Source organism: Semicossyphus pulcher, unplaced genomic scaffold (assembly GCF_022749685.1).
Source record: "Semicossyphus pulcher isolate SPU_LCO1_2020_fin unplaced genomic scaffold, fSemPul1.0.p SCAF_5, whole genome shotgun sequence".
NCBI lineage: Eukaryota > Metazoa > Chordata > Actinopteri > Labriformes > Labridae > Semicossyphus > Semicossyphus pulcher.
In genome coordinates, this window is record NW_027211726.1 from 20,633,105 (window position 1) to 20,657,958 (window position 24,854).

The 24,854-nt window shown below is 43.1% G+C and overlaps 1 protein-coding gene across 1 annotated transcript in view; it reads left to right on the top strand.

Moving 5' to 3' along the window:
- Positions 1-24,854, top strand: part of adgrb2 (adhesion G protein-coupled receptor B2) — a 258,721-nt gene that overhangs the window by 106,648 nt on the left and 127,219 nt on the right. Inside the window, exons 3-4 of the mRNA XM_069681026.1 lie at positions 16,048-16,131; positions 18,473-18,661. Coding sequence (XP_069537127.1) covers positions 16,048-16,131; positions 18,473-18,661 — 273 coding nt within the window. The remainder of the gene's footprint in view (positions 1-16,047; positions 16,132-18,472; positions 18,662-24,854) is intronic.

Genomic DNA, 24,854 nt, shown 5'->3' on the forward strand with positions numbered 1-24,854 from the left:
GATCTGTCTGTCTGCAGTATCAGCTTTTCTTGTGTCTCCTCGATCCGTCTCTATGTTCCTTCCCTCTGGCTGCAGCTGGGGTTATCTCTACATTGTCAGCCATCCTTCCTTTTTTACCACCCATAAAGCTTATACGGGCTCAAAGTTACGATTGCACTTTTACCGGATGCAATCCTCTGCAGGTGTTGTGAAATTCTTCTTTCTATCACACTGGGGAGAGAAGTTGGCGTACGACAGAGCCACTGTCACGTTCGTTAACGCCAGACATTATTCCTCTCTGCCAAAAAAATGAGAGTCACGGGGAATGAGGACCTCTGTGATTAATGCTTTACATCACGGTAAAACTTCGACCCTACCCAGCGGGCATATCACGGATGATTATGCGCAAGAGGCCCAGAGTGCACCTAAAGCAAGAAAAGACTTTTCAGAGTGCAGCGGGGTAAAAAATCTTTAACAGTTTGAAGCCGACATCAGAAAGAGACTGAGGCTTAGATTTAACAGACATTGTACCAAATTAAATGGATTCTAATGAAAGGCACTTGATCATCCTTGAATATGACTGCTTAGTCTGCAAAAACACTTGAACACCTGAAGACGGTTTGCAGAGAAAGAACATAATGTTTTCAATCAAAACCCCGGCCTGGTGAGGGGTATTTAACTTTTTAGAACATTCAGAGAAGTGCTTTCGACTTGAGTTCACAATAATCCTCATTGGGATTCATTTAAGTCGTTCTGGATGAGAAGTTTAAAATAGAGACATCAAGGATGATCAGTTATAGACACCTGGAGAATTATGTATGACTACTTTATGTACATCAAACTGAAGCTAGCTTTGCTGCCTAAACATAACCTCCTGCACGATTCAAGATGAGAGTCCCCGTAAGTCCTGGGGTTTTTATGTCCGAGAATGGTGTGGCCCTGGGGTAGAGCGCCTTGTCCACTTATCAGTCGATAGGCATTTTGAGCTCTGGCTCCTGGATTTCGCATGTTGAGGTGTTCTTGGGACAGACAGTGAAACCCAAGCTCCCAAGACATTGCTATTGGTGTGTGAATGTGGGTGTGTGAATACATTTAAACCAGATGGGGGGTATTTTTGATGTTTGTGTAAAAAGGTGAAAATAACTGTAGTGTGAAGCTCTTTGGATAGGACTGGAAAGGTGCTATAGAAGTGCAGGAATTTAGCACCTCCTACACTAGAAAGAGATGTTGCGAGGGAATATAAGCAAGGAAGGAAATTATGTTGAATTGTTTATTCATTTATTTGGGCTGCATGGTGGTGCAGTGGTTAGCGCTGTTGCCTCACAGCTTAAAGGTTCTTGGTTTGAAACCCTGGTTTGGACATATGGGGCCTTTCTGTGTGGAGTTTGCATGTTCTGCTCGTGCATGTGTGGGTTCTCTCCAGGTACTCCGGCCTACTCCCGCAGTCCAAAGACATGCTCGTTAGGATAATCGACCCTCCGCTAAGTCCCGCCCCCCATGTTTAGTTATGACTCCCGATAACTTTCATTATCTTATATATTTTAGCCCATTGTTAGCAAAACTAAATGATCCCACTTTTTCATGTTGTTTAAAGCGCGTCAGCATATTGCTCACATATCGTGTGCTTGATCCATACACTGGATCTGGATTAACTTATAATTAATATTCAACCGTCTTTGTTTGCTAACATGCTAACCTAGCCAAGTTAGTTAGCATCTTACCTTGGCGCAAACAAAGGAGTTGATATTCGATGGATTAATCTGAGAGTGCAGTCTTCGATAATTTATAATCCATGTCCGTCTCTCCTTTTGAGTTTTTGGCTAAGGAAAAGCCCCCCTCTAATCTTTGAGGAAATCTGCTGTCGGACTTGAAGACTCCATACGCACACTTTTGCGGCATCTGAAAACTTGACAGGCCTCCCTGCTGACGTAGGATTGGACACTGGCCGTTCAAGGGAGGGTCAGTTGATTCTAAATTGCCCGTAGGTTGTCTGTCTCTGTGTCAGCCCTGTGATTGACAGCCGATCAGTCCAGGGTGTGCCCCCGCCTCTCGCCCAATGACAGCTGAGATCTGCTCCGACCCTAATCAAGTGTTGAAGGTACAGTAAAAACAAAGTGAAGCGATGCACAGAGACTGAAGTATCACACAGGGGGAATCTGTGTCACTGGCATATTTGTGCAAGTTGCATTTTTCAACTTGAGTAAAAAAATTTGGAGATGCTGGCTCAGAAAATTTGTGTTGAAATTGTCGACTCCAGCTCTATTAAAAAAGCGAAGCATTTTAAATGTTCATTCTCGTTTTGCACACGGACGTGACAAAGCATCAATATACACTTTTTCTACATCATAATGTTGTTATTTCTGCTTCCATCGGACCAATTTATTGCAATTAAACATTGACTTACTGGAGACTTTGCGAGATTTTTCGAGGACGAAACAAACCAGCTAATGTAAGCACATCAAATCTCTCATAGGTGCACCTTTGAAACTCTAAGAGCCGTCACTGCGCAGTTTACACGGTTATTTACAGTGGCTTTATAGATTCTTCCTGCCAGTCTGAGCAGCTGAACTGCTACTTACTTACATCTACCGTGTTTGATTCCTCTGCACAAGCCATCAAGGTCACTCTGCACAGGCAGGAGCTGATAACGTGTGGGTGGATGCAGAATGCTTCTATGAGCCAGTATGCCATGAAGTCATGGTTGTGTATCAGTGAGAACAGTGCTGCGTGTTGGTTTGTCGAACATATTGTTCTTTCCTGGAAAATTACAGACATTGAGAGAAGTAACATGCTGCTGCTGTTATATTATGGAAGCTAATAGCGCTCGAGTTGAGGGCTATTTTGTCTGAATTATAGCAGAAAATTGTCTGGAACCAAACAGAACGTACTCTTAACTGAATAGTCTGGAAATAATTTGAAAGAATGAGCGGATATTAAAACTAATCAGAACATGCCGTGCATCAGGGGCTGAATCAGAGTGTACCCAGGCAAAATGGTCCCAAAGAAGTTCCTAGAATACAGGAAATAAACACATACACCGAAGGGAACATCCATTCATAAAATGAAAGCAACAATGACACCAAGACAATACGTCGTATTGTGCAGTGTTCAGATCATAACTCAGGCTTCCATTTCCCAGCTGAAAGAAGAGCGTGACGATGTAGAAATCTGGGACATCGTCTGATCTTCAGGGTTTCACCTCAATTTCCTGCTTTATTAGCATTATTCTCACACGGTTCCATCGTTCTCACACACGTAAAAGAAAAACAGCAGCAGGTGGGACTGATTCAGCTCCCGCAGACCGGGGCGAAACCTCGCTAACATGTCTGAGACTGATCCCGTGCGTGTGTGTCTGGGCGCACGGCCCCAAAAGATTGCCCCCGCTGTCCTGCCGCGCCGACCCTTCCCTCTGATGAAAGGTAGTTGACAGAGCAGAGGTAAGTGGTGTGTGAGCGTTTGTATACTCAGGAGAGAGGTTGAGGGCGAGAGTCAGCGTGTGAGTATCATTTCTTCTGTCCGTTCGACCGAGCGGAGAACCGAAGTCTGGTAATACTACACCCTTCTCGTGCTCCTTGGTCGTGATTCATGAAAAAACACCTGCCGGAGTGCGCTCAGGGCCGCGTTGACCCGCGAGCTAAGTGCTCATGCAATGCAAATTTGTGTGTGAGTGCGTTTATGAGGTAAGCACTTGCACGAATGCTTTTCAGTGTGTGTGCAGATGTGGTTCTCTTATTAGCAGGGTGTGCAGGCTGCTTTCATTGTTGATTACAAGGAAGGGGAATCAATGCCATGCGTGAATGAATAAACATGGTCAGCATTAGCATGTGTGCTAATGCACGAGATGCAGAGACTATCTGCACACACAATGCAAGAAATGCATGAAAATAAAGTTGTTGCCGCATCAAAGTCAAAGACGGAAAAATCTGAGAAAAATGAAAGACAAACTTCTATAAAATGAAAGCATAAAAGAATAAGCAACAGCAGCTGCCCTTCACAACAGTTAAGAACAACCGTCTGCTGCCTCCATTCACCTCCCCGTCACAAGTACAAGAGTGCGGACACTGATTTATAATCCACCTCCCTCCCTCTCTCCCTCTGTCCTTCTCCGAACCCCCCCACTCGTGTCCCTTTTTCCTTTACGGCGTCAGCATGACGGTGTTGCCATGGCAACTATGGCCACTGCAGAAGCGAAAAGTGAGCAGTAATCGATCTCTTTGTCCGTCCATGTCATGTGCATACATGTCACCGACTGTCGCCGTGCGGACACACTCGCGGTGAAATGCCGAGCGCAGCGGGGTGGATGTTTAAAAGGTGGCATTACTGGCTGATATCAGAGGAAGAGAAGCAGGGGACAGATGAAGGGAGAGGGAGGGAGATGAAATGTGACAAAGATTTTAGGCTGCTCTGTCAGCTGAGCTCATGGTGTAGCTTTTTTAGTTTGGATAAAGATCACAAGCTTCGGTATGTGTGGCATAATTCTTCCAGTCTTGTGTTTTATGAACCAGAAAGCACTGCTGAAACACTTAGTTAGAAACCTTAATGTTGCTAATAATCCCTCTTTAAAGTGGTGTTTTGGGCTTTAGCATTAGCTTGTTTTTAGCCATGCTAGCAGAGTAGCTCTAGGGATGGCAATGTCAGTTGGTTGGTGGTCAACCAACTACTGATTACCAGAACTTTGGACGCATATTTATGAACCCCAGAGTATGAATCCTACTGACTTTGCTTAGCCTCTAACTTGATCTTAATCTCATCTGTGATGACTTTTTCACTGGTTATGAAACAGATTGAAGTTAATACAGATGCCTCTGTATGACCAACGAAAGAGAACAAGGCCATCAGGACGCAAAATTACTATTTCTATGTAGTGCTTTTAATACCTATGTACACCATGCAGGCCCACAGAGCCTTAGCTGCAGATTACAGAATGCCCTTTACACACCAGTTGAAGACGGGACCATAATGCTTCTGTTACACCTCGCCGTCTGTGTGAAAGTTACAGAGGCAGGGGCCTCTGGTTTGGCTCAGTTGTTATAGCAGGCGCCCCATGTTCAGAGGCTACAGTCCTCGACGCACTGATCGCAGATTCGACTCCCGGTCCGCTGATCATTTGGTGCCTGTAATCCCCCACTCTCTACTCCCCACGTTTCCTGTCTCTCTTCAGCTGTCAAAAAAGCCACACAAAAAAAAGTCACAGAGGTGGATTGTTGGTGGAAAGTTGTTCCACCAGTGAGCTGGCATTGGAGGTAGTGTCTGTGTAAATGGCAGAGCAACACCTCTTTTGCTTCTGTTACACAGCGTAACATCACACACTGGGACACCAGTTTGAAGGCCCTGTGTGGTTCCACGTCAAAGTTCAAAGGTGGAGTAACCGCAGAGCTTCGTTTATGTGGAATCTCCGTGTAAAAACGGGCTACGGTTTGTCGTTCGCAACACAGTTAAAAGGAAGCAGGACGAGGTTTTTCTTTTGAGAATACTACACATGCATGTACAGGACAGCTAAGACGTACCGCTCTAATAAAAGAGACTTCCTCACAGTTTTCTTCAAAGATTATTGGTTGGACTGATATGAAATTTGTTTCACGGTGTATCACAACCACCGAGGACTAAAGAATCTAAGTCCTGTTTATTAGTGCCTGCTATAGGTGCTGATCTCCTGTCTGCTGGAGTTTATTGATTTAATAAGTCACTGTTAAAGACGTTTCCCTACTGAACCGACGGACTATCAGATGTGTAAATCCGGAGCCAGTGTGTCGGACTGAGGCCGAGACACAGAGTGCAAACGCTTTGCAACAAGTTCATCGGGGACTTCAGCTTATCTCACATCGATCCATTTATCATGCTTGTTGCCGTGATTGTAAACACTGCTACACCGGCTTAATGTAAAAGCAGCCCTCCTGCACAAACATGCTAAACCATGGGTGTAATTGTCTGTAATTGATCAGGCCGGTGCAGTGCAGAAATCCCGCTCCCCCTCCCCTTGTGGATGAATTGTTCTGTCCATCCCCGCATTGATTCCCCTTTGATTGTAGCTGTGTAGCTTCGCCGGGAGTCCGCCGGACTGCAAATCCATCCGAGCTCTCATCTTGTTATGGAGTCGAGAAAAAGAGAAAGAAAGGTTGATGTGGAAGACAGAGGGTGAGAGGGGGTGTAGGGTAGAACGATAGACGGAGTGGCTGTGCGGTGTGGGACTTGGAAGATTTGAAAATATCTAATAAAAGAAAGAAAAACGGAGGGGGGTAAAAAAAGAGGCAATTTGAGATTGAGAATGAAAGTGAAATGAAACAAAGCCAATTTGGCAGTTTGGAAGTATAGCCGGGCTTGTGTTGATCTGTGTGTATAGATGTGAGTGTGTATGTGTGAAGGTGCGAGACGAAAACACCCGCCAGCCTGTGGGGCCGAGAAAACTGGATTCTAAATCCATTTTGAGGGCAAACAAATGACCTTGAGGCCCCCATACTCGGGCGGCCGCTGTCCTGCTCCAACCTGATTCAACTTCTCGCTTCATATCTGCAGCTGAGAGAGAGAGAGGTGAGAGAGGAGAGAGATGGAGTGGGTCTGTCTGTCCAGTAGCTTATAAAAAGTCCATTATAGCACACTTCTATCAGTTTGGGCTCTCCCAGATGGACCCTGGAGTAAATAGACAGCACCAGAGAGCTATAAGCCCAGATTTGATATACGGCTGAGAAATAGCTCTCTGTGTGTGTGCGTGTGTGTGTGTGTGTGTGAGATTGTGCGTGTTAAGGAGAGCATGCATTCTGAAAGAGCTGACAGTAGTCGATGGCGAACATTTCCGTGCCACTGTTTTTGTGCGTGCTTTTTACTTAACACAGCTGTTTTACCATATTACCATATGTGCTCCCTTGCCACACACAAACACACAAACACACACACATAAAGTCTTCCCAGCAGGCTTAAATCCCGGCTCAGTCTGACAAAGGAGCCTGTGGCTCTAACTGGCTCTGGCCCAATCCCCTTCCCCAGCCTGCTGCTTTGTACGGCTCCAAACCGCTTACCGCACGACGTTTATTTATCAGCCATTTTTACTTCCTATTGTGTACGCGTGTGGGTGTGTCTCAGCGTGTTTGTGTGTCTGCCACATCAAGCTATATATGAGCTTTTGGTGTCATTGCAAATGTAAGCATTTAGTTGCTCGATGTGCCTCGTTCATGTCTTCACGCTCGCGCGTGTTTATTGAGGGTATCCCGTCGCTCGTTGCATTGAGTTAAGGAGGCTGACAAAAGCCTCCGCCTGCTGAGTGATAGCGCTCAGCAGGCTGTGAATGGGACTTTGTCCTTCTACATGCTACTTTATCAACTGTTTGTTCGTCGGGAAGAAAGAGAGGAAATTGCCTCGAGCGAAGAGGTGGTTGAGATGGGTTTAGAGCCACTGCTTTATTCTTAGCAGTCGAGTAGAGGCAAACAAATCAAGCGGTTATCCTCAGATAACCAGCAAGCCTTCGCAATGTGTGGGATTCTTGTGCTGTTTCTGCACCACACTTCCCAAAATTGGAATCAGCTGAGAAGCAGGACCAGCAATGTGATGTCTTTCTATTTACATTTTTCAATTAATTAACTGGTTCACTGTCAGTTGGCAACAGGGAACTGTCTAAAATAAATGAGACCCAGCTGTGCTGACAGTTTATGAACAAACAGTGCGGAAATTAGCTTTGCTGTTAGCTTTAACTAGCTTCCTGCACAGACATCCACCCATGTGGACACACTCCCCGCTCCCACTGTAGCTTAAAACACTCATTGGTGACAGACCGGCTTCACAGTGTCTCAACACTCTAAACACAGTACAGCCTACAACAAGACAACATCTTTTCCCGTCTGTCTCTTTGTTTCTCCTCAATAGTCACATTCCCACTTCCCATGGTCACCCATCTACACACCTGCTCCCTTTTCCAATCAGCTGATCAGTGTCCTGACATGCCCCGCCCCCTGCTCACCTGTCTCCAATTTACTAACCTGTCCCAGTGCATATAAAGTGGACTCTTTCCATTGTCAGTTTGCCATTTCATTCTTGCCATTCGGCCTTTTTAACCAGTTTTGTTGTCTTGCTGCGTCTTTTGGGAGTTTAGTTGTTTAGTAGTTTAGTTGAGTACTGAGCACAATGTCACCGTCTACTTAAAGGGGAAATATTTTAGCAATGCAATCAATTTTCTATGATTCCAATGTTGTTCCAAAATTGAATCACATTGGCGACATTTGTTTCGTTTTAAAAATTGCATACATATTTTAATGTAATTATTTTTCAGAGCCTGTCCTTCCTCTTTAAATGAACAAGCCGTTTTGCTATTCAAAGTTTAAACCTTAACCACGACTGGCTGACGTGGGGGAGCGGCCACACTGCATCATCACTCCAAAGTTGTAGATAACATGGCCGCTCTAGGATCGGTTATTCGGCCTTATATCGCCAGGAGGTATCGGAATGGTAAGCTGATGACGACTTGACTACAAGCTCGTGCAAGGTGAATGACAGTGAATGACGATTGGTCGATTTCAGTGAAAGCGAGTCTCTACGTAAAAACCTGCAGCTGTTCTGAACGGCCCATTTCAGAGGCGACCTTTTTGGAAAAACATTTTTCACTTTTTCACTGTGAACAATAAACACCCAATAATATGAAACCCGTGCAAAATATGAGACTATCATTTAAAAGATATGGCACCTTTTAATCGTGCAAATCTTTATGCAGTTGAAGCCGTTTAAAGACACATAGGCTCAAGAAAATCGAACCCGATGTGTCACAACTCCCTGTACTTCATGTTGCCAAACAATTCTTGTATTAACTCAATAGTTTATCTACTTATTTCCATGACAGAAACTTCAAAATAAGAGATAAGATGGAAGCAGAATTCCTGATGGTCAAAAGTTTAAATACACTAGTTAGTATTTGTTAAAATTAGCTTCACTTTAATCAGACGCGTAGGGCCTGTTTCTCTTCACAAAATCTGTGTTATTCAGTCAGATTCAGTCCAGGCCACTCAACTACCTTTAATTCTGACAGCCATGCGGTCTCAAATTAGTGATGGACGCCTCTCTTATGACCAAACTAGTTCATGGCTCAAGATTTTGCTTCAGTAATTGCAGATAATCATCCTTTCTCATGATGCTGTCAATTATTTGGAGTGCACTCGTCCCTTCTCCAGCAAAACAACCCCGCTGCCAGCCCCGTGCTTCTCAGTACGGATGGTATAATTTTGGTCAAAGGGCCTCACACTTTTGCCTCCACACACATCTTTGATCGTTGTGGACACAAACAGTCCTGTTGGTCTTATCCGACTGGAGAACCCTCTAAACTCTAAAAGGCTGTATGTCTTTGTCTTGGAGAAACTTGACGACCGCCTTACAGGCCGTGGTGATAGGGCTCTTTAAATATAATGAGTTTGAACCTTGTTGTATTCGAATACATGGCCTCAACTGTATATGTAGGTATGAAAGGGAGTAGTTCAGGCTGTAACTGTGCACCCATATGTAAGTATCAAAGTCCAATATTTGCTCTCAACCAATCAGACATTATCTCACTCCCACTCACACTGAAGAGGAAGAGATACGGGATGAAGAGAATATCTCTTTGTTCAACATCAAGTATTCTCATTACATCAACATAAAGGCAGGCGCTTTAACTCGACCCCGACTTGTGACTCAAATCATTTTATATACTCAAAATGGACTGCAGTACGTTCTCAGGCTGTGATCACTTCATTTGTCGGGGTCATTTCACCAGACTTCTGTCAGATGACACGCAAGAATCAGCTCTGCTACAAGTAAAATATCACATCTCCACCCCTGCTCCTGACCAATCATAGGATTATCGACCTGACTCGCGATTGGAAGTGATACAGCCAACTATAGATGGAGAATAGATTCCCCCTGGAGATGGAGAAAGAGCTGAAATGGTGAGAAAAAAAGTGAGGATGAGAGAGGGCAAGACGATTTGATGAAGTGTGTGATGATGTATCCATTAAAGTGCCGTCCAGAACATTAAACAATATAGTGGGGTTGGTAAAGGTCAGCACTCTCGAGGGGGTTTATCCATATTGATCCTTCCTTTCGATTCTGCAGGACTCCGCACCGGTGTTCGTCTAAATCCTCTTCTGTGCTGTAGACCGAGCGGAGAGAGAGAGAGAGAGAGAGAGAGTGAGAAATGAAGAGATACATAGAAAAGTAGTCCTCTCTGGTCATTTTATGTGAGACATTACTTCTCTGTCCTGCTTCGCTGACCTCTGTGTCTCAGAAGCACAGTACTCTCAGAAACGCAAGGCTTTATTTGTGTCGGAATCTGCCAGAAAATGGATTTGGAAACTCCCAGTTCTGTCTCTTTTTTTCTGACCGGCAGATCCACTGGATGTTATCCGGCTTGCCAATGTGCAGGTCGAGTATTTATTATCAACAAAGTCGCATAAGATTTTGGATGACGTAATGCATGGGAGGTAGCTTATATAAGCCCATGTCATCATGAAAAATTTCTCTCATGTCTTTTGGTTAATGTTGACATCAGATAGCCAGTGACTTTTTCACCAGAAGCCCTGCAACTGAGCAAAAATGTCTTCCTTCAAGGGTTAGCGGATTAGCGAATCGTTGTGCTATTAACCTCTAGCTACCAGACTGGTGGCTTGCGTTTACTCTCAACACCTAACATCACGGAAAGGCCAATCTCTTTTTACAGATTCTACACAGAAATGTAGAACTTGTAGTCCGAGTAATATTGACCAATCACGTATCAGCAGGCTGCGGCGTATGCAGGAAAACTAGTCCGCGTGGAGCGCAAAAGCAGGCGGAATGTAATGTGCCGTAATGACGTCCCAGCTCCCATCAGCGATCATCTGACGATGATTTAACTTCTTATTAATCTCTATAAACAGACATCTGCATGCTAACAGCTTCAATCCATTCTAGATTTAATATTCAACTTGAGACAAATTCACTTGACGCAGTGTCACGAAAGCCGCTCAGAATTCAGATTTCCCGACTTCCTCGAATGCATCAGGAAGTCTTGACTGGAAGTCGTTTATCGCTAACCGGCATGTTCACCATTGTCCCCAGAGGCTTTATCGTCCCTTTCATAAGCTTGAATTTAAAGTAATATTAAAGGTAATTCTTTAAGAAAAGCCTGTTTTTAAGCCTCCTTTCAAGTTTGCTAATGCTAGGCTAAGTAGCATTGATAAGCTCGCTAACATTGCATCAGCAGGGCCTGTTCGCGGTGGACGCCTCCTTAGTTGTACTTTAAATATTGGTACCTGAGTGTTTTTGCTTGTTACAAAGTGTAGCACGTTAGTTTTAAAGAAAGAGAAACTGCTTCCAAGTAAGTGGTGTTGTTTGTTGGTAGAATACCTTTTTGTCATAGCTGTAGAGATACTGTATTTGCCAACCCATCCCAAGCTAACCCAGTGGTCTATGTGGTGCTGGCACACTTAGGTTTGTATGAAGCTCCGACAGCAGGTGCTCCAGCTGGCGTGTTCTTAAGGCATGTCCCACCGCAGGATTCTTTTTCTGCACTGCTTTTTATTTAGATAGCACCGTCTCTCATGACACTTTACGTTGCCTCCTTGTGCATCCAATTAGGATGCTGGCTGTCCCAGGCCACAGTGTTGCTGTACAGACGACTTTCAAGATATGTCATGATACAGCAGCATGCATCGGCCCTGATAGATACTTATTATCCCCGTATCCAGGCTGTTGGGCAAGCTGACATCAATGACTTCAGTATTACTACTGGGCTTCCTGTAATCTGGGGTTGCACAGCTCTGGGAATGTCTCAGCCCAATGCCTCCTTACGATGCAGGCATCAAGAATCAGGGAAATCCATGGAGCATTTATCCATATCCATCATCACAAGGCTGTGGTGCGCTCTGGCAGCGGAGGGGCAACATCTGGCATCTGAGCGGAGAACGTCTGCATATGACCCCGAAGGGCAGGACTCACTCATAAGGGTACTCAAAGCAGTAAGTCCAACCATTATGGGCTCCAGAGCACTCTTTACCAGGGAGATTTATTACAACGGGTTGGAAGATATTTTCAAAGTGGTGTACAGTTCACGAAAAGGAAAGTTCCCCAGTGCCAATAATACTTTTTTCACTCTTTACTAGAGAAGAAGCTCCCTCTTTCTACCCAGAGAGTCTGTGTAGCTGCAATTTTGGCAAGGCATAAAAAATGGATAACCAGATCTCACGCTGTGGTGAACCTGTGTCTTGAAGCCTGGCAGCAAAACCCCCCTGCAGGCTGTCGAGACTCCCTCAGTGGACCTGCCTCTGGTGCTGGAAGACCTGAAAGTGAACTGATTTTTTTTCAATTCATTTTTCGTATCTTGTGTTTTTATTTGATTAGTTATGTTACCCATGAAGCCTTTCAGTGAGGACGTCAGGCATGGAACCTACTGAACTCTCTTCTTTGGATCAGCTATATCGTCAGTGCATGTTTTGGAATGAAAGTGGGCAGCATTACTGGCTTTGTTGCACCTGTTTGCAGACATGAACAGCAGGAGGATTTTGATAAGGTTGAGGAGAACTTGGAATTGACCTATTGTTACGACTTCGTCACCCTGACAGGTGTAGCTTTAAGCTATCCTCTCCAGCACAATACATTTTTAGTTTACAAATGTACCAATAACACAATTTCTGTATGAACCTTAAAGGGATTTTTTGAGCTATCAGCCCTCAATACAGAGTGAATTTCCCTTGGAATAAAATAATCATGAAATAAAATTCCCTAGGAATGTAGAAAAGAAGTACTTAAATAACAACATCTTTTTTTCTGAACCATATTTATATTTGTTATATTAACATTTCTTTCTTAATATTTTGCCTTATTTATTTAATTTAAAATGTATTGCATATGTTGCATAAGTACATTTTGTGTAATTATATAATAGTATTTAGAATCAAGTTATAGCCATTTAACTTGGCCCTCAATGGCTTTGGTGTTAAAAAATATATGTATCCCGCTCCAGACGCTAGAGGGCAGCAGAGCGCTGTCAGTCACACGACTGTCTTAATGACGAAGCGGTCGCAGGCTTGTCTTTCTGGCATTACCGACTTGAAGAGCGACTGCAAGTTTCCTCTACTTCATTATTGCTCCTGTTTCACAGGTTAGTAACCTGTACAAACGCTCTTAAAGGTATAAATAAGTTAGCAAAGCTCTTCGGCTTATGTTTCAACTGTGTATCACTATTTACTGTGTAGCTTGTTGTGCTTATGAGAGTGTCACGCTCCGCCACGTGGTAGAAAGCTCACATGCGCAACGTGAGTGATGGAGGACGGCGTTTACGTTTAGAAGAGACTCGCGCTTCATTACTACTTGTAAAGCTCAAGTTGAATGTTTACAACTCCACTTGGTTAGTTCTGTTTTAAGTGTTCTGTTTGTAAATAGATAGCATTGGTAATTCTTTGAAATATTCCGTGAAGGCTAAATGAGGTTCAGTTTACCTGTGAACATGCGAAGCAGTAGGATTAAAGTGCAGAAATGTTAGTGGTTACTGAGCTAATATACACATATTGAGAAGTGTTTAAGGTTTTTTTATGGAATGTGTTATTATTATATTATATCTCATCAGTGAACCCAATTAAACCTGTGAATGTGATTATTATAGTGTAAGTTATAAGAATAAGGCGATTCTATCTGCATTTTACCTGTTCAAAAAAAACATACAAACAAAAATAAAACATGAACATATTTGAAGTAAATTGGGTATTGTAAATGTATACACTCCACATATTATTGTTTGCTATTTTCAATACAAAAGCTCTGAATCTCAGCATCTCAACACTACTAAACGGACAGTATTTCACCCGGATGGGCGTGGCTTTGCAGGACGTAACAGTGCACGCGTCGGCGAGCTCCGTGACCGTCTCAGCGCTAACTGTTAGCAAGCTATTTTATGTTATGAAACAAGCCTCACGCGCGGAGTGCTTGGTGAGGTTTGTCCCATGGGGCTGTAAAGAATGAAGTTACCAGAGTCTATTGATAACAACCCCAACTTCAGCACTTTGTCAACAAATTTGCATGTACATAGAAGCTAACTGCCCTGTAAGCTCATTTGGGCTGGGCATCTATTGATGGAAGGTACTACATTGATATCAGAGTCCAGACCCCTATCTGATTATATATTAGTCTATCTAAATGTCAATATATGTTAGCACAGTTGTTCATATTTTCCAGTATGACGTTATGATGGTCAATTTGAGATATTGATGGTCGTTTTCTCTTCTCGACTTATTTATAATGGCATGTCCTGGTCTGTAATATTACAGCTACCAGCCTGTTTTTTTTAATAGATTGCTGGAAAATGATCCCGTTATCATGAGAAAACAGGCTTTGATATCTTGATAATGGGCTAAATAAATCCGTTATAATGGAAAAAACAGCTTTGTTTTCCTGAGATAACGAGAAAAGTAAGTTGAGATCTTGAGAAAACGCATGTGTAAAACACACATGGGACTTTAACTTCAAGGTGGCGTAGTGATAAATGGAGTGATGATGGAGTGTAGTATCAAACCAGAGAGGGTTCAGCAAGGCAGCGAGTGGAAAGGCAAGCCACAAATATCTAGGAGCACTCTGTCCTGGCACATGGTTTAATGTAAAATATAACCGTAAAACCTGCAGCTAAGTAAGTAGGCGTTCACACTGTGTGCTGACCCGAGAGGGGCTCATGAAACTTGTAAATCCTTGGGCTGTTGGCTTGCGCTTCATTACTTTGTTTGGTTGTTACATTAGAGGCAGCAATATCTGCCTTTTGAATTCGACTCTGTTTATTCTATCCAGTTGATTTTATTCCGCTTTCTAATATCAGTAAGTTTAGAAACAAAGTGAAACTAGCGACCCACACATGAATATAATGGGTCATTCTTCGACCCAGCTGCAGATATCATCTAAATTGCAAACAAACGCAATTATTGCATTGTTCCTGCCGAGAAACAAGGGAAAAGGAGAGAGAATTAGATGGTATGAATTAAAGAGGGAAGGCCAAATCGGAGGGCAGGTGGCAATGGGTATTTGAGCAATCATGACACAACTATAGCAGTCTTCCTAGGCATTCACACTTTCATGTGAGTGTGTGTGTTCGGAATACAGAGAATATCCTCTGCGTAAATGCATGTTTGTGTTCCCTAGGTAACCCCGTTAATAGAGGCTAATGTGAGGAAATTTCAGTGTCAATCACTCGCGCTCTCGGTAATCTAATACACACAATCACACTCCATGTGGGTAATGTACCTCGGATACGCTGCGCGTCTCTGCTTTCTTTGCGTTAATGCAACCACTGCAAAAGAAAATTCCCACAGGCGAGAAGTACCCAAGTGAGAAAGATCTGCTAAATCAAAGATTGTTTCCCCTGCCGAGGGAGTTGATTAAGTCTCATGTTGCTGAAACTAAGCCTACAAATCCATTTGCACAGATCAGAACCATCAGCGTGCGCTCATGCCTGCGTATGTTTGTACCAATGGAGATAAAGCCGACTTGGATACGTTGCATGATTTCCCTTTGTCCCTTTTCTCTCGAGGCAATTGCTCAACAAACGTCAAATCAGCCCGATAATATATGATATTTATAATTATGCTCTCTGAACTTCCTTCTCTGTGCTGAGTCGTGACATTTATTTTCCACATGTATAGATTTTTATTGACACTTCATGTTTTCCCTCGAAGCTAATGAGCCAGTAGGAATTGACTTCTCTCTGAGATTACATGGCAAACTTGACATCCTGTTATCTCTGACAGCACAACGTGTGCCGAAATCTTTCAGCGTGTTCTTTAAATATTCTGCTACAAGTAGCAAGCCAAGGAAATGTAGGCGTTTGTATTTTAGTTTTGCCAGAGTCGTGTTCTGGATGTACTTAAAAACTTGCCTGTTTTGACTTGAATGTACAAACTAGTGGAAGGTGCTTAGGAGCACTCGCGGTGTTTACTATAGCACTCAAACCTCTTTCTCAGATATGGCACAGATATACATCGCCTGTAGTAAACAAGCCAGGCATTCATGTATTCGCCGCACACTTGATTTAACATATAGCTACACCACACTGCATTCTGGGTGAATTAAAAACTAAAAGACATTTTTATTTCTCTTTTCCAGACCCGTATGATGACGATGATCTGAAGGTGAAGACCCAAAGACCAAGATCAGCCGACCAGCCAGGTGTGTTTCAGGCACAAACAGGTGAGTAATGTGAGTGCGTATGAGGCAGCGTGGAACAAAAAAAAAAGGCCAACTTGACCTTTTTTAAAGGCTGGAACTATAAATAACTCCTATTTAATTACATTTACCTTTCGATGCGTAGCGGAACCACAGGGCAGCTGCTGTTTGAATATGTGAGCGTATGAGTGTGCGTGACTTTAACGTCTTACATAATTAAAAGGATTGGATATGAAAGACTGAATTATTCATGACGCAATGCATGACCATATTAAGAATGTCATGTTTTTACGCAGACGACTCCGCCTTATACATACATGACATTACATGTTGGCTGCTTACTCACACAGGAATAGGTCGTACAGTCATTTACATCCACGCTTACGTTTCCATATTCACAGCGCGTGTGGAGGAGGGAGTCCCCACCGCGAGGGAAACCCCCGGCCCCGTCTTGTCCTTCTCCTCCGTTCTCCCCCTCCTCGCTTCTCCCCGTTCTTCCGTTCCTCAAGGCATGTGTGATGAGCTTAAGCCCTGACTCACGGCATGTTAATGAAGATGTAATGCGATTAACGGACATGCAATTAATTTGATTTCCTCCTTTGCCATGTGATGACGCCTCCATCAAAGGACACGGTGCTCATAAACAATTTAGAGGGAGAGAAGCAGGATGACATAACTCGTTGGTTTTCACTTACAAGGGCGTAACTCAGAAGGAAACAATTCAAAACTCCACAGATATACTTGTTAACTGGACCACTATATTTAAATCTTAAAGGAGCAATTCGCCCCTGGAAAAAGCAGCTGTCAGTCAAAGCTGGTGTTCTCTCTTCGATAGAAGCAATAATCTTTCAAATTGGCACCATAGCTGTGGAGAAAGTTGTACAAACAGCTTGTGGTTTCGCCCATTCTACATTCCTACAACACCCAGCGTGCATTGCACCCCTCCCTCTGAAAGGAACGGCCCAGCGCGAGAGGCTGGAGTGAAATACTACCGTTTCGCTGCAAGCGACGGCTCAGAGTGGTACAGAATCCGAAATATGACGAGAATATATCGGTGGATCGTCTAAAAAAATCTTAAGGTCTGCAGTCTACATTTCAAACCTGACGATTTTGAACGAGACATGACCTTGGAGGCGGGCGTCCTAGATTGAGGAAGTGTAGTTTAGTGAGCTCCCTGGCCTCCGCCAGATGACGCGTTTTACGTAGTCGGCGGAGGTTTTCCAGGGCCCATTGGAGAAGCAGATAGCGTCCTCCAAAGGCATAGAGCGAAACTGCATTTTTTTCTACCATAATGGCGTTAGCTCCCCATAATAGCATGAAAGGACTGAGGTTGAAAATCAGCGAACTGGCCCTTTAAGACATAATTTTTTTCCGTTTTTTATAGTAATTATATCGACTTCGAACATGTTTCTTAAAGGAAATGTTACCTCATGAATATTCAATCAGGGTTTATTCACATTAACAGGCTTAAATCAATGAATAATGCATACAAATCACATAATGCACATGTATGTGTATGAAGAATGCAGCAGTATCACATATTTGGCATTGATATAGCATCACCAGAGAAGCCATGTACTTACTATGAAAATCTACACCATAGCACAATATAGTCCTTCTATATCTAACAAGGGATGATCTTGAGCTCTCTTGAAGTCTAAGAATATCTTGTATCCAAGGTAAAACAGAAAGAAAAAGGTTCTATAACTACACCACGAAACCCTTTCATCATCTGTCAGGCAGGCCTGTGCTTCTCCCTCGACAATTGTATAGATTACAACTTTGTTTGTCTTCTTTCATTGCAGTGATATTGCGATGGTGTCACAGTCATCCGAGAGAGCTTTCATTTCATTTCAGTAAATAAAGAGCCCAGAAAAAAACTACGATTTGCTAACAGGAATCAATAAAACAAACATGTTTTGATGTTTTCGGTTGTGGGAAAATTGGAAGTGAAGACGTAGCTCTGAACTGTGAGACAGATCCTGTTACTCTGACGTCTTTGTTGTGGCTTTTTACTACATGACTCCTATCTTACACACTGCAGTCACATTGTATAAATGGTGGAATGTCTTTTATGATAATGAGACGGTAAGCACATGAAACACATGGTTGTATTCACTGCTCTTTTGTATACATAGTGTGTCTAGGGATGCATAAATGTGTTCAGTCTCCTTTCACATCAGACGTATTTGAGGTTGTTTTAAAGCCTGCAGTTGGTTTTATTTGCTTTGAACAGCAGACCCAAAAAGCCGATCATGTTGTCACTAAAATGACACTTCAGCTTGATGTTTTGTTTTACCTCTGAGCTGTAGAAACATAAGCACTTGAGAATTAGCCCTCTGTCCATCTCTGTCCTGCTCTTCAGGTGACCCGGCGGCAGAGGAGTGGTCGCAGTGGAGCGTGTGCTCTCTCACATGTGGGCAGGGCTGGCAAGTGAGGACGCGGTCATGCGTTTCCTCTCCCTATGGGACCTTGTGCAGCGGTGCCCTGCGGGAAACACGCATGTGCAACAACACCGCTTCCTGTCCAGGTGAACCAGGGATCACAGGCTCAGGTATGTTAACAGTACTCTCCAACTGCTGCCTTCTTCCAGAGATGCCTGAATTCAGCGGTTTTCTCACAGCAAAATGCTCAATCTCCATTATTTAAACTCTGTTTGATGCCTTTTAATTAGTAGACAAGCAAGAGGGGGGGGCGAAACTCCATGGCTGAGTGATTTTCCTTAAAATCTGTGAAAGACTGGTGACCTCTGCAGGGTGCCTCCCTCCCTGCAGTGCATACTGGGATATGCAGTTGGCTTTTTAGGGTTGAGGAAATACATGAACAAGTTTCAGCAGTCTTGCGAAAATGATGACCCAAAACTGTTTGCATCACTGTATGTGGATAGAATGTAATGTATGTAAATGTAATGTAAAACTACAATATATCATTGTAAAATTTGAAGCGTTAAAACAGACTTTCCTGCTTAGCACCTCCCTCACCAGTGCACCATTGACTTGTCTGTTTACAATGTGTTAAGAAAGCTGCAAAACTGAAGAAATAATGACAGTGTGAAACTCACTTCTGAGGGAGGTAGGCGGTACACACACACACACACACACACACACACACTACCACACACTATTACACACATCACATGGGATCTGCTCAGCCAAAACATAATCTATCCTTGGTGTAGCAGAAAAAAAACCTTCACCAGAATGAGAGTGTCATTTTGTCACTTTAATTCACACCACTGGCCAGCTGAGAGAGAGAGAGGGAAAAATGCGGATTGACAGGCGTGACACCTGAGCCGAGGTCAGCGAGTCTATTAGACATGTCAGAGCTCAGAAGTTCATACTTCCCGGCTTCTCTAGCTCTTTCACTTTTCTTTCAGTATTTTACTCATTTCTCTTGTGTCTCTCATATCTATATGAATGTCTACCCATGTTTATATTTAACAACCCCCTCCAGTGAAAATCAAGTGTTTAACCTTGTAAACGTCTCCATGTGGTGTTTTTAATGTGCTACAAGACATCAGGGACAACATAAGCAGTCATCGGCATGGCTGGGTCTATCTGCTTTTAAACTGCAGTGTACCAAGGACAGGCTGAACAACACGTTTTCAGATTGGCAGGTTTGAGACGACACAAACCTAAGGAGCCAATCCTGTTAATGGACGGGGTGACGCTATGCATTTCAGTATGTGCAACCTATGGCAACCACTTCGGCGATGTGCGAGCCAGCTGTTACGTTAACGTTACTTCTAGGGATGGGGACGAATATTGTTGACGTCATTATTCGAGTAACGTTACACTACCCGCGCTCCTGTGCATGCGTTGTTTTCGGCTACAGTAGTTGAACTCAGTTAGCTTACATGACCAGGAAAAGTGAGTTCTGGAAGTACTTTAACAGAAATGACGACGATAACGTGCTGTGCAAGATATGTGGCCGTTTAACTTGTATATCATAGAAATACTAGTTTGATGCTTAACCACATGCACTTAAAGCACAAGGAGAAGCCAGCGGAGACAGACAATCAGATCAAACAGTCTCGCGTCACATCATTTGCTAGCCCTGTTAGCACACGTAGTCGAGATAATACCAGAGCGGAGAAGATTAGCCTGCTAATAACGGACATGGTGACTGGAGATATGTTCCCATTAAGTTTTGTGGAAAGAGAAGGCTTCCGTGAGCTGATGGCATTTGTAGAGCCGGAGTACAAGCCACCATCACGCCAGACAACAGCTACGAGAGTGAAAAAAATGTATGAGGAAAGAGTTAGTTTGCTCATTAAGCTGAATCTATTGTTCATGGCTCATCATTGCGTGATGTTATTTCTTTTATTTTTCAAGGGAAGCTGCCGTAAATTAAGTTGATTTAATATTTATTTTAACTTGTAATGTATGCTGTTGAGTATTGAGTATTTATACTTCCGTGTCAAGCAGCACAGAACAGAAGTTCATACAGTCGGCTACCACTGTGACGTTTGGCAGCTGACTGTTACAACAAGGTTAATTGAAGGGCCTGTTAAGGTTGTTCAATAAATGCATTTGAAATTGCACTTGTTTTCCATCGTTGGCTATTTATTTTCAATTATGTAAAAGTGTTAGATAGTAATGTTCTTTTACAGGCATGTAGCCTACTGTTTCCAGGCAGGAAGGTCCGTGTCCTACCTATGTTTTTTTAACGGTAAAAAAATGTGCGAGTACTCGATAATACTGGAAATGCCCATCACTAGTTACTACTACTAATTACTAATTTTCAAGCTTGCAACACATTACTAGCTGATTGGTAACATGCTTGCCGTAGCGTTTCAAATAGTGAGGTTGTAACAAGTTCTAGAGCGATACATAAACTACATTACCATACCACGAGGAGATGCCTTGGGAGGATTTGTACAAGGTAATTAACCATATTTTGCAGAAAAAACAGATCAGATATAATTTATTGCTTAGTCTTAAAACATGACTGGAGCTGGTCTTTAAAATGTAAAAATGTGCAAAAATTCATCTAATATAATTAGCAGACAAACACTTGATGTTATCCTACGATACGATGAAAACTAAGTAGTAAATATACAAAGACTGAAAATTGCTTGTAAATTAAATCTACTTACTAATTACTGTTATACTGGGAGAAAACAATGAATATTAAACTGATTACTGTTTTGCTTCAATTAAGAATGAGGGTTTTATTTTAGACACAATTGCAGCTCCAACTAATCAAATAAAAATGTCATTTATATTCTGCCTTACCTGCTTGCTTCAAAAAAGCAGAATCTAAATGAAAAAAACAGCGTCCATTTTTTTCCTCGGCAACACACAACACAATCAGGCCAGATCAAGTCACTGAGGGAACTTGTGTAGCGCTCATCCTGAATAATGTGGGCTCTGCTCCTGATTGATTGCCGGTGTGGGTCTATACTGGATGAAACTGTGAAGTGCTGCCAGTCCTGCTCTGATTTGATTGCGATGATTGCAATTGAAGTGAAATCCTGGATGGCGTTGACTCCCTCCTGCCTGGCCTCTGTCACTGCCTTATTCCACTCCTAATGCTCAGTCCTGAACCAGAGGATGTCAAAAATAAGGTAATGCTGGGTAAAAATGTGGACGACGCAGCGGACCACCATCTTGTCCTTACTGTATGTTTCTAGCTACTGCCTGCTAGCTTAATCTGCTATATATTAGCTTTAGCCTATAGACCAACCGGGGTAGTCGTTTGTTCACTTTTAATGCCATTGTTGACTCCAGTGATGTCACATGAGGCAGAGATTTTTAGTGCTGAAGACGATGCATTGTGTAGTGATGTAGCAAACCTACTAGCTACTGCCTCATAGCCTTACCTGCGACATTAACAGTCTTAAGCCTACCAATCAGCGGGGGTGAACTCACTTTTAATACCATACTTGACTCAAGTGATGTCACCTGAGGTGGAGTCTATTGGCGCTGAAGACTACAAGTTGGCGTAGATATCTCGTTAACCCATTTCTCATTCCTGCCTGAGTCTTGCAGCTCAAAGCTAAATTAGCTAGTACTAGCCTTTTAGTTGTATTGTGGGTAGTGGAGAAGAAGAATTCCTTCTATACACCGATCAGCCATAACATTATGATCCTTTAAATCCTGTAAATCGAGAGGTGGGGCCTCCATGGATCGGACTTTTGTCCAGCACATCCCACAGATGCTCGACTAGATTGAGATCTGGGGGATTTGAAGGCCAAGTCAACACCTTGAACTCGTTGTCGTGTTCCTCAAACCGTTCCTGAACTTTTTTTGCAGTGTGGCAGGGTGCATTATCCTGCTGAAAGAGGCCACTGCCATTAGGGAATACCGTTTCCATTAAGGGGTGTACTTGGTCTGCAACAATGTTTAGGTAGGTCGTACGTGTCAAAGTAACATCCACATGGATGGCAGAACTCAAGGTTTCCTAGCAGGACTTTGCTGAAGCATCACACTGCCTCTGCAGGGGCCAGCCTTCACTCCCCATGTGCATCAATGAGCCATGACCCTGTCGCTGGTTCACTGGTTTTCCTGCCTTGAACCTCTTTTGGAAGGTACTGACCACTGCAGACTGGGAACACCCCACAAGAGCTGCAGTTTTGGAGATGCTCTGACCCAGTCGTCTAGCAATCACAACTAGGCCCTTGTTAAAGTCGCTCACATCCTTTTGCTCGCCCATTTTTCCTGCTTCCAATACATCAACTTCGAGGACAAACTGTTCACTTGCTGCTTAACATATCCCACCCACTGACAGGTGCCACTGTAACGAGATAAAGTTTTTCACGTCAGCTGTCAGTGGTCATGATGTTATGGCTGATCGGTGTACACGACTTTGATTTATCAATTTCAATACTTTGTGAAGCTTTCAACTGTGAGTTCAACAATGTTATCAGAGTATAATGCTACTGCCGTTACAAGGAAATCTGTTTGAAATATCCCTCCTGCTGGCTACACAGAGGAATCAAGAGACTCAAGTCTGACGGAGATATGATAACAGACAGTCTACTCCACCAGCCTTTTTGCACCAGAGTATGACAAAGAGAGTGACCCTGACTTTGCAGCATTTGGGGACTGACAGTCGGCCTGTCAAAGGAACATGTCAAAAAAGCCTGCATTGTCGCTTCCCTGCAAGAGAGGAAGAAAGCGTGGCCTGTTATTCTGGTTGGCAGACAGAGGAGTATTCTCTAGGCTAACCTCTCTGCACTCTCTGTACCATAAGAGGCGTGCACCTTTGGAATATAGCGCCAATGTCCTCTATTTACAACAGTTTTAATAATGACACTGATGCTTTAGAGGACTGACTGTTGAATGGTAAATCAGGGCTCGTAACTTCTCTGGTGGAAATGTCAGCGTGAAAGTATAGAGGATAGTCATTGGGATTAAACCACCAAGTCCAGAGTCGTTTTACAGGTCAGGGCTTCCCAATGGTTGCTGAAGAGTTAGTGGTTAAGGAACTTCTATATAGACATGTTTCCACCAAAAGTATGAGACTTTCAGTCCAAGGACCTTTTTTAAAGAGGCGGTATTATGCTGTTTTACATTTAAAGAAATATACATAATGTTACAATGGTGGATGTCCATACTAAATGTGTGTGAAGTTTCAAATTTGTAGGTAAAAGTATGTTGGAGTAATTCCCAGGCTTCTCAGCTCAGTCTGCAGGCTGCTGTGAACGCCAGGTTTCAGACACGCTGCACTTTGTGACGTCACAAAATGCAGCCTCAGCAGGCTTCAGAGAACTGGCCAATCAGAAAAAAGTGGGCTCGTAGGGGCAGGGTTTCTTAAAGGGACAGAGCTGACCGAGTCGTTTCAGGCAGAGGCTGTATGAGGGCCTGCACAGAGCACCAGTGTGAGAATTAAATTTTTTTATTAGTAAATTATGCTAAGCTAGACCACAGGAATTGCAGAGTGAAATATGAAGCTTGAAATTAGCAGAATACCCCCCCTTTACAGAATTAAAATGTTTCCCTTGCTGCCTTTTTATTTGGGGGAGTTGAATAAAGTCTCCAGGACTTTATTTCGACCCTAGTCCCTGCAGTACGCACTGAGTGCTTCCAAAACTCCCTAAGTTCCTGTCGTGAAAACACAGCTTATGAAGCAGCATGAATAGTTGAAATATATCCTCATTTGCTAATCACATGGAGGTGCACAGAAACATTACAGTGGCTGAGCCTGTCCGTTGTTGGTCAAGGCCTTCATCATTAAACATTCATGTTTTTGATATTTATGAGTAGTTTGTTTTGTTTGTTTGTGTGGGCATACAACGTGGGTGTTGTTTTCGCTTTGTTTTTCATAATTTAAGTGCCATTTAAGTGTCATTAGTTGCTTCAAGTGCAATTTAGAGTGCACCATAAATGCGTCGCATAATTGCGCTTTTCTATTTGCATTTCCTCTGTGTGAGTTTTGCGCTTTTAAGTGAAATGTCCATGAAGTATAAGTCACTGTGTTCCTTTTTTTACAGCACATGCATACATATAAGTCAGGAGTCACTCAGTGTTTACTGATGCATGTCAACCCCCCAAAACTAAATAGAATAAAATGTGAAAAAAAAACAAGGGAAGCGAGGGGAACATTTTCCCTCCCTGTCGGTGCGTATGCTAATCTTGTTTTTATGCAAATGTGCCAACGCGATTTGTATGTCTAAGTGCCTCATTTTCCATTCAGTGTCGATATTAATATCCTCAGCTGCTCCTTTGATGGAATATTGGTAGCTGTGTTGTGTTCCATTTCTTATTTCATTTCCCCCCCTACTCCTCTGATGTTTACTGACG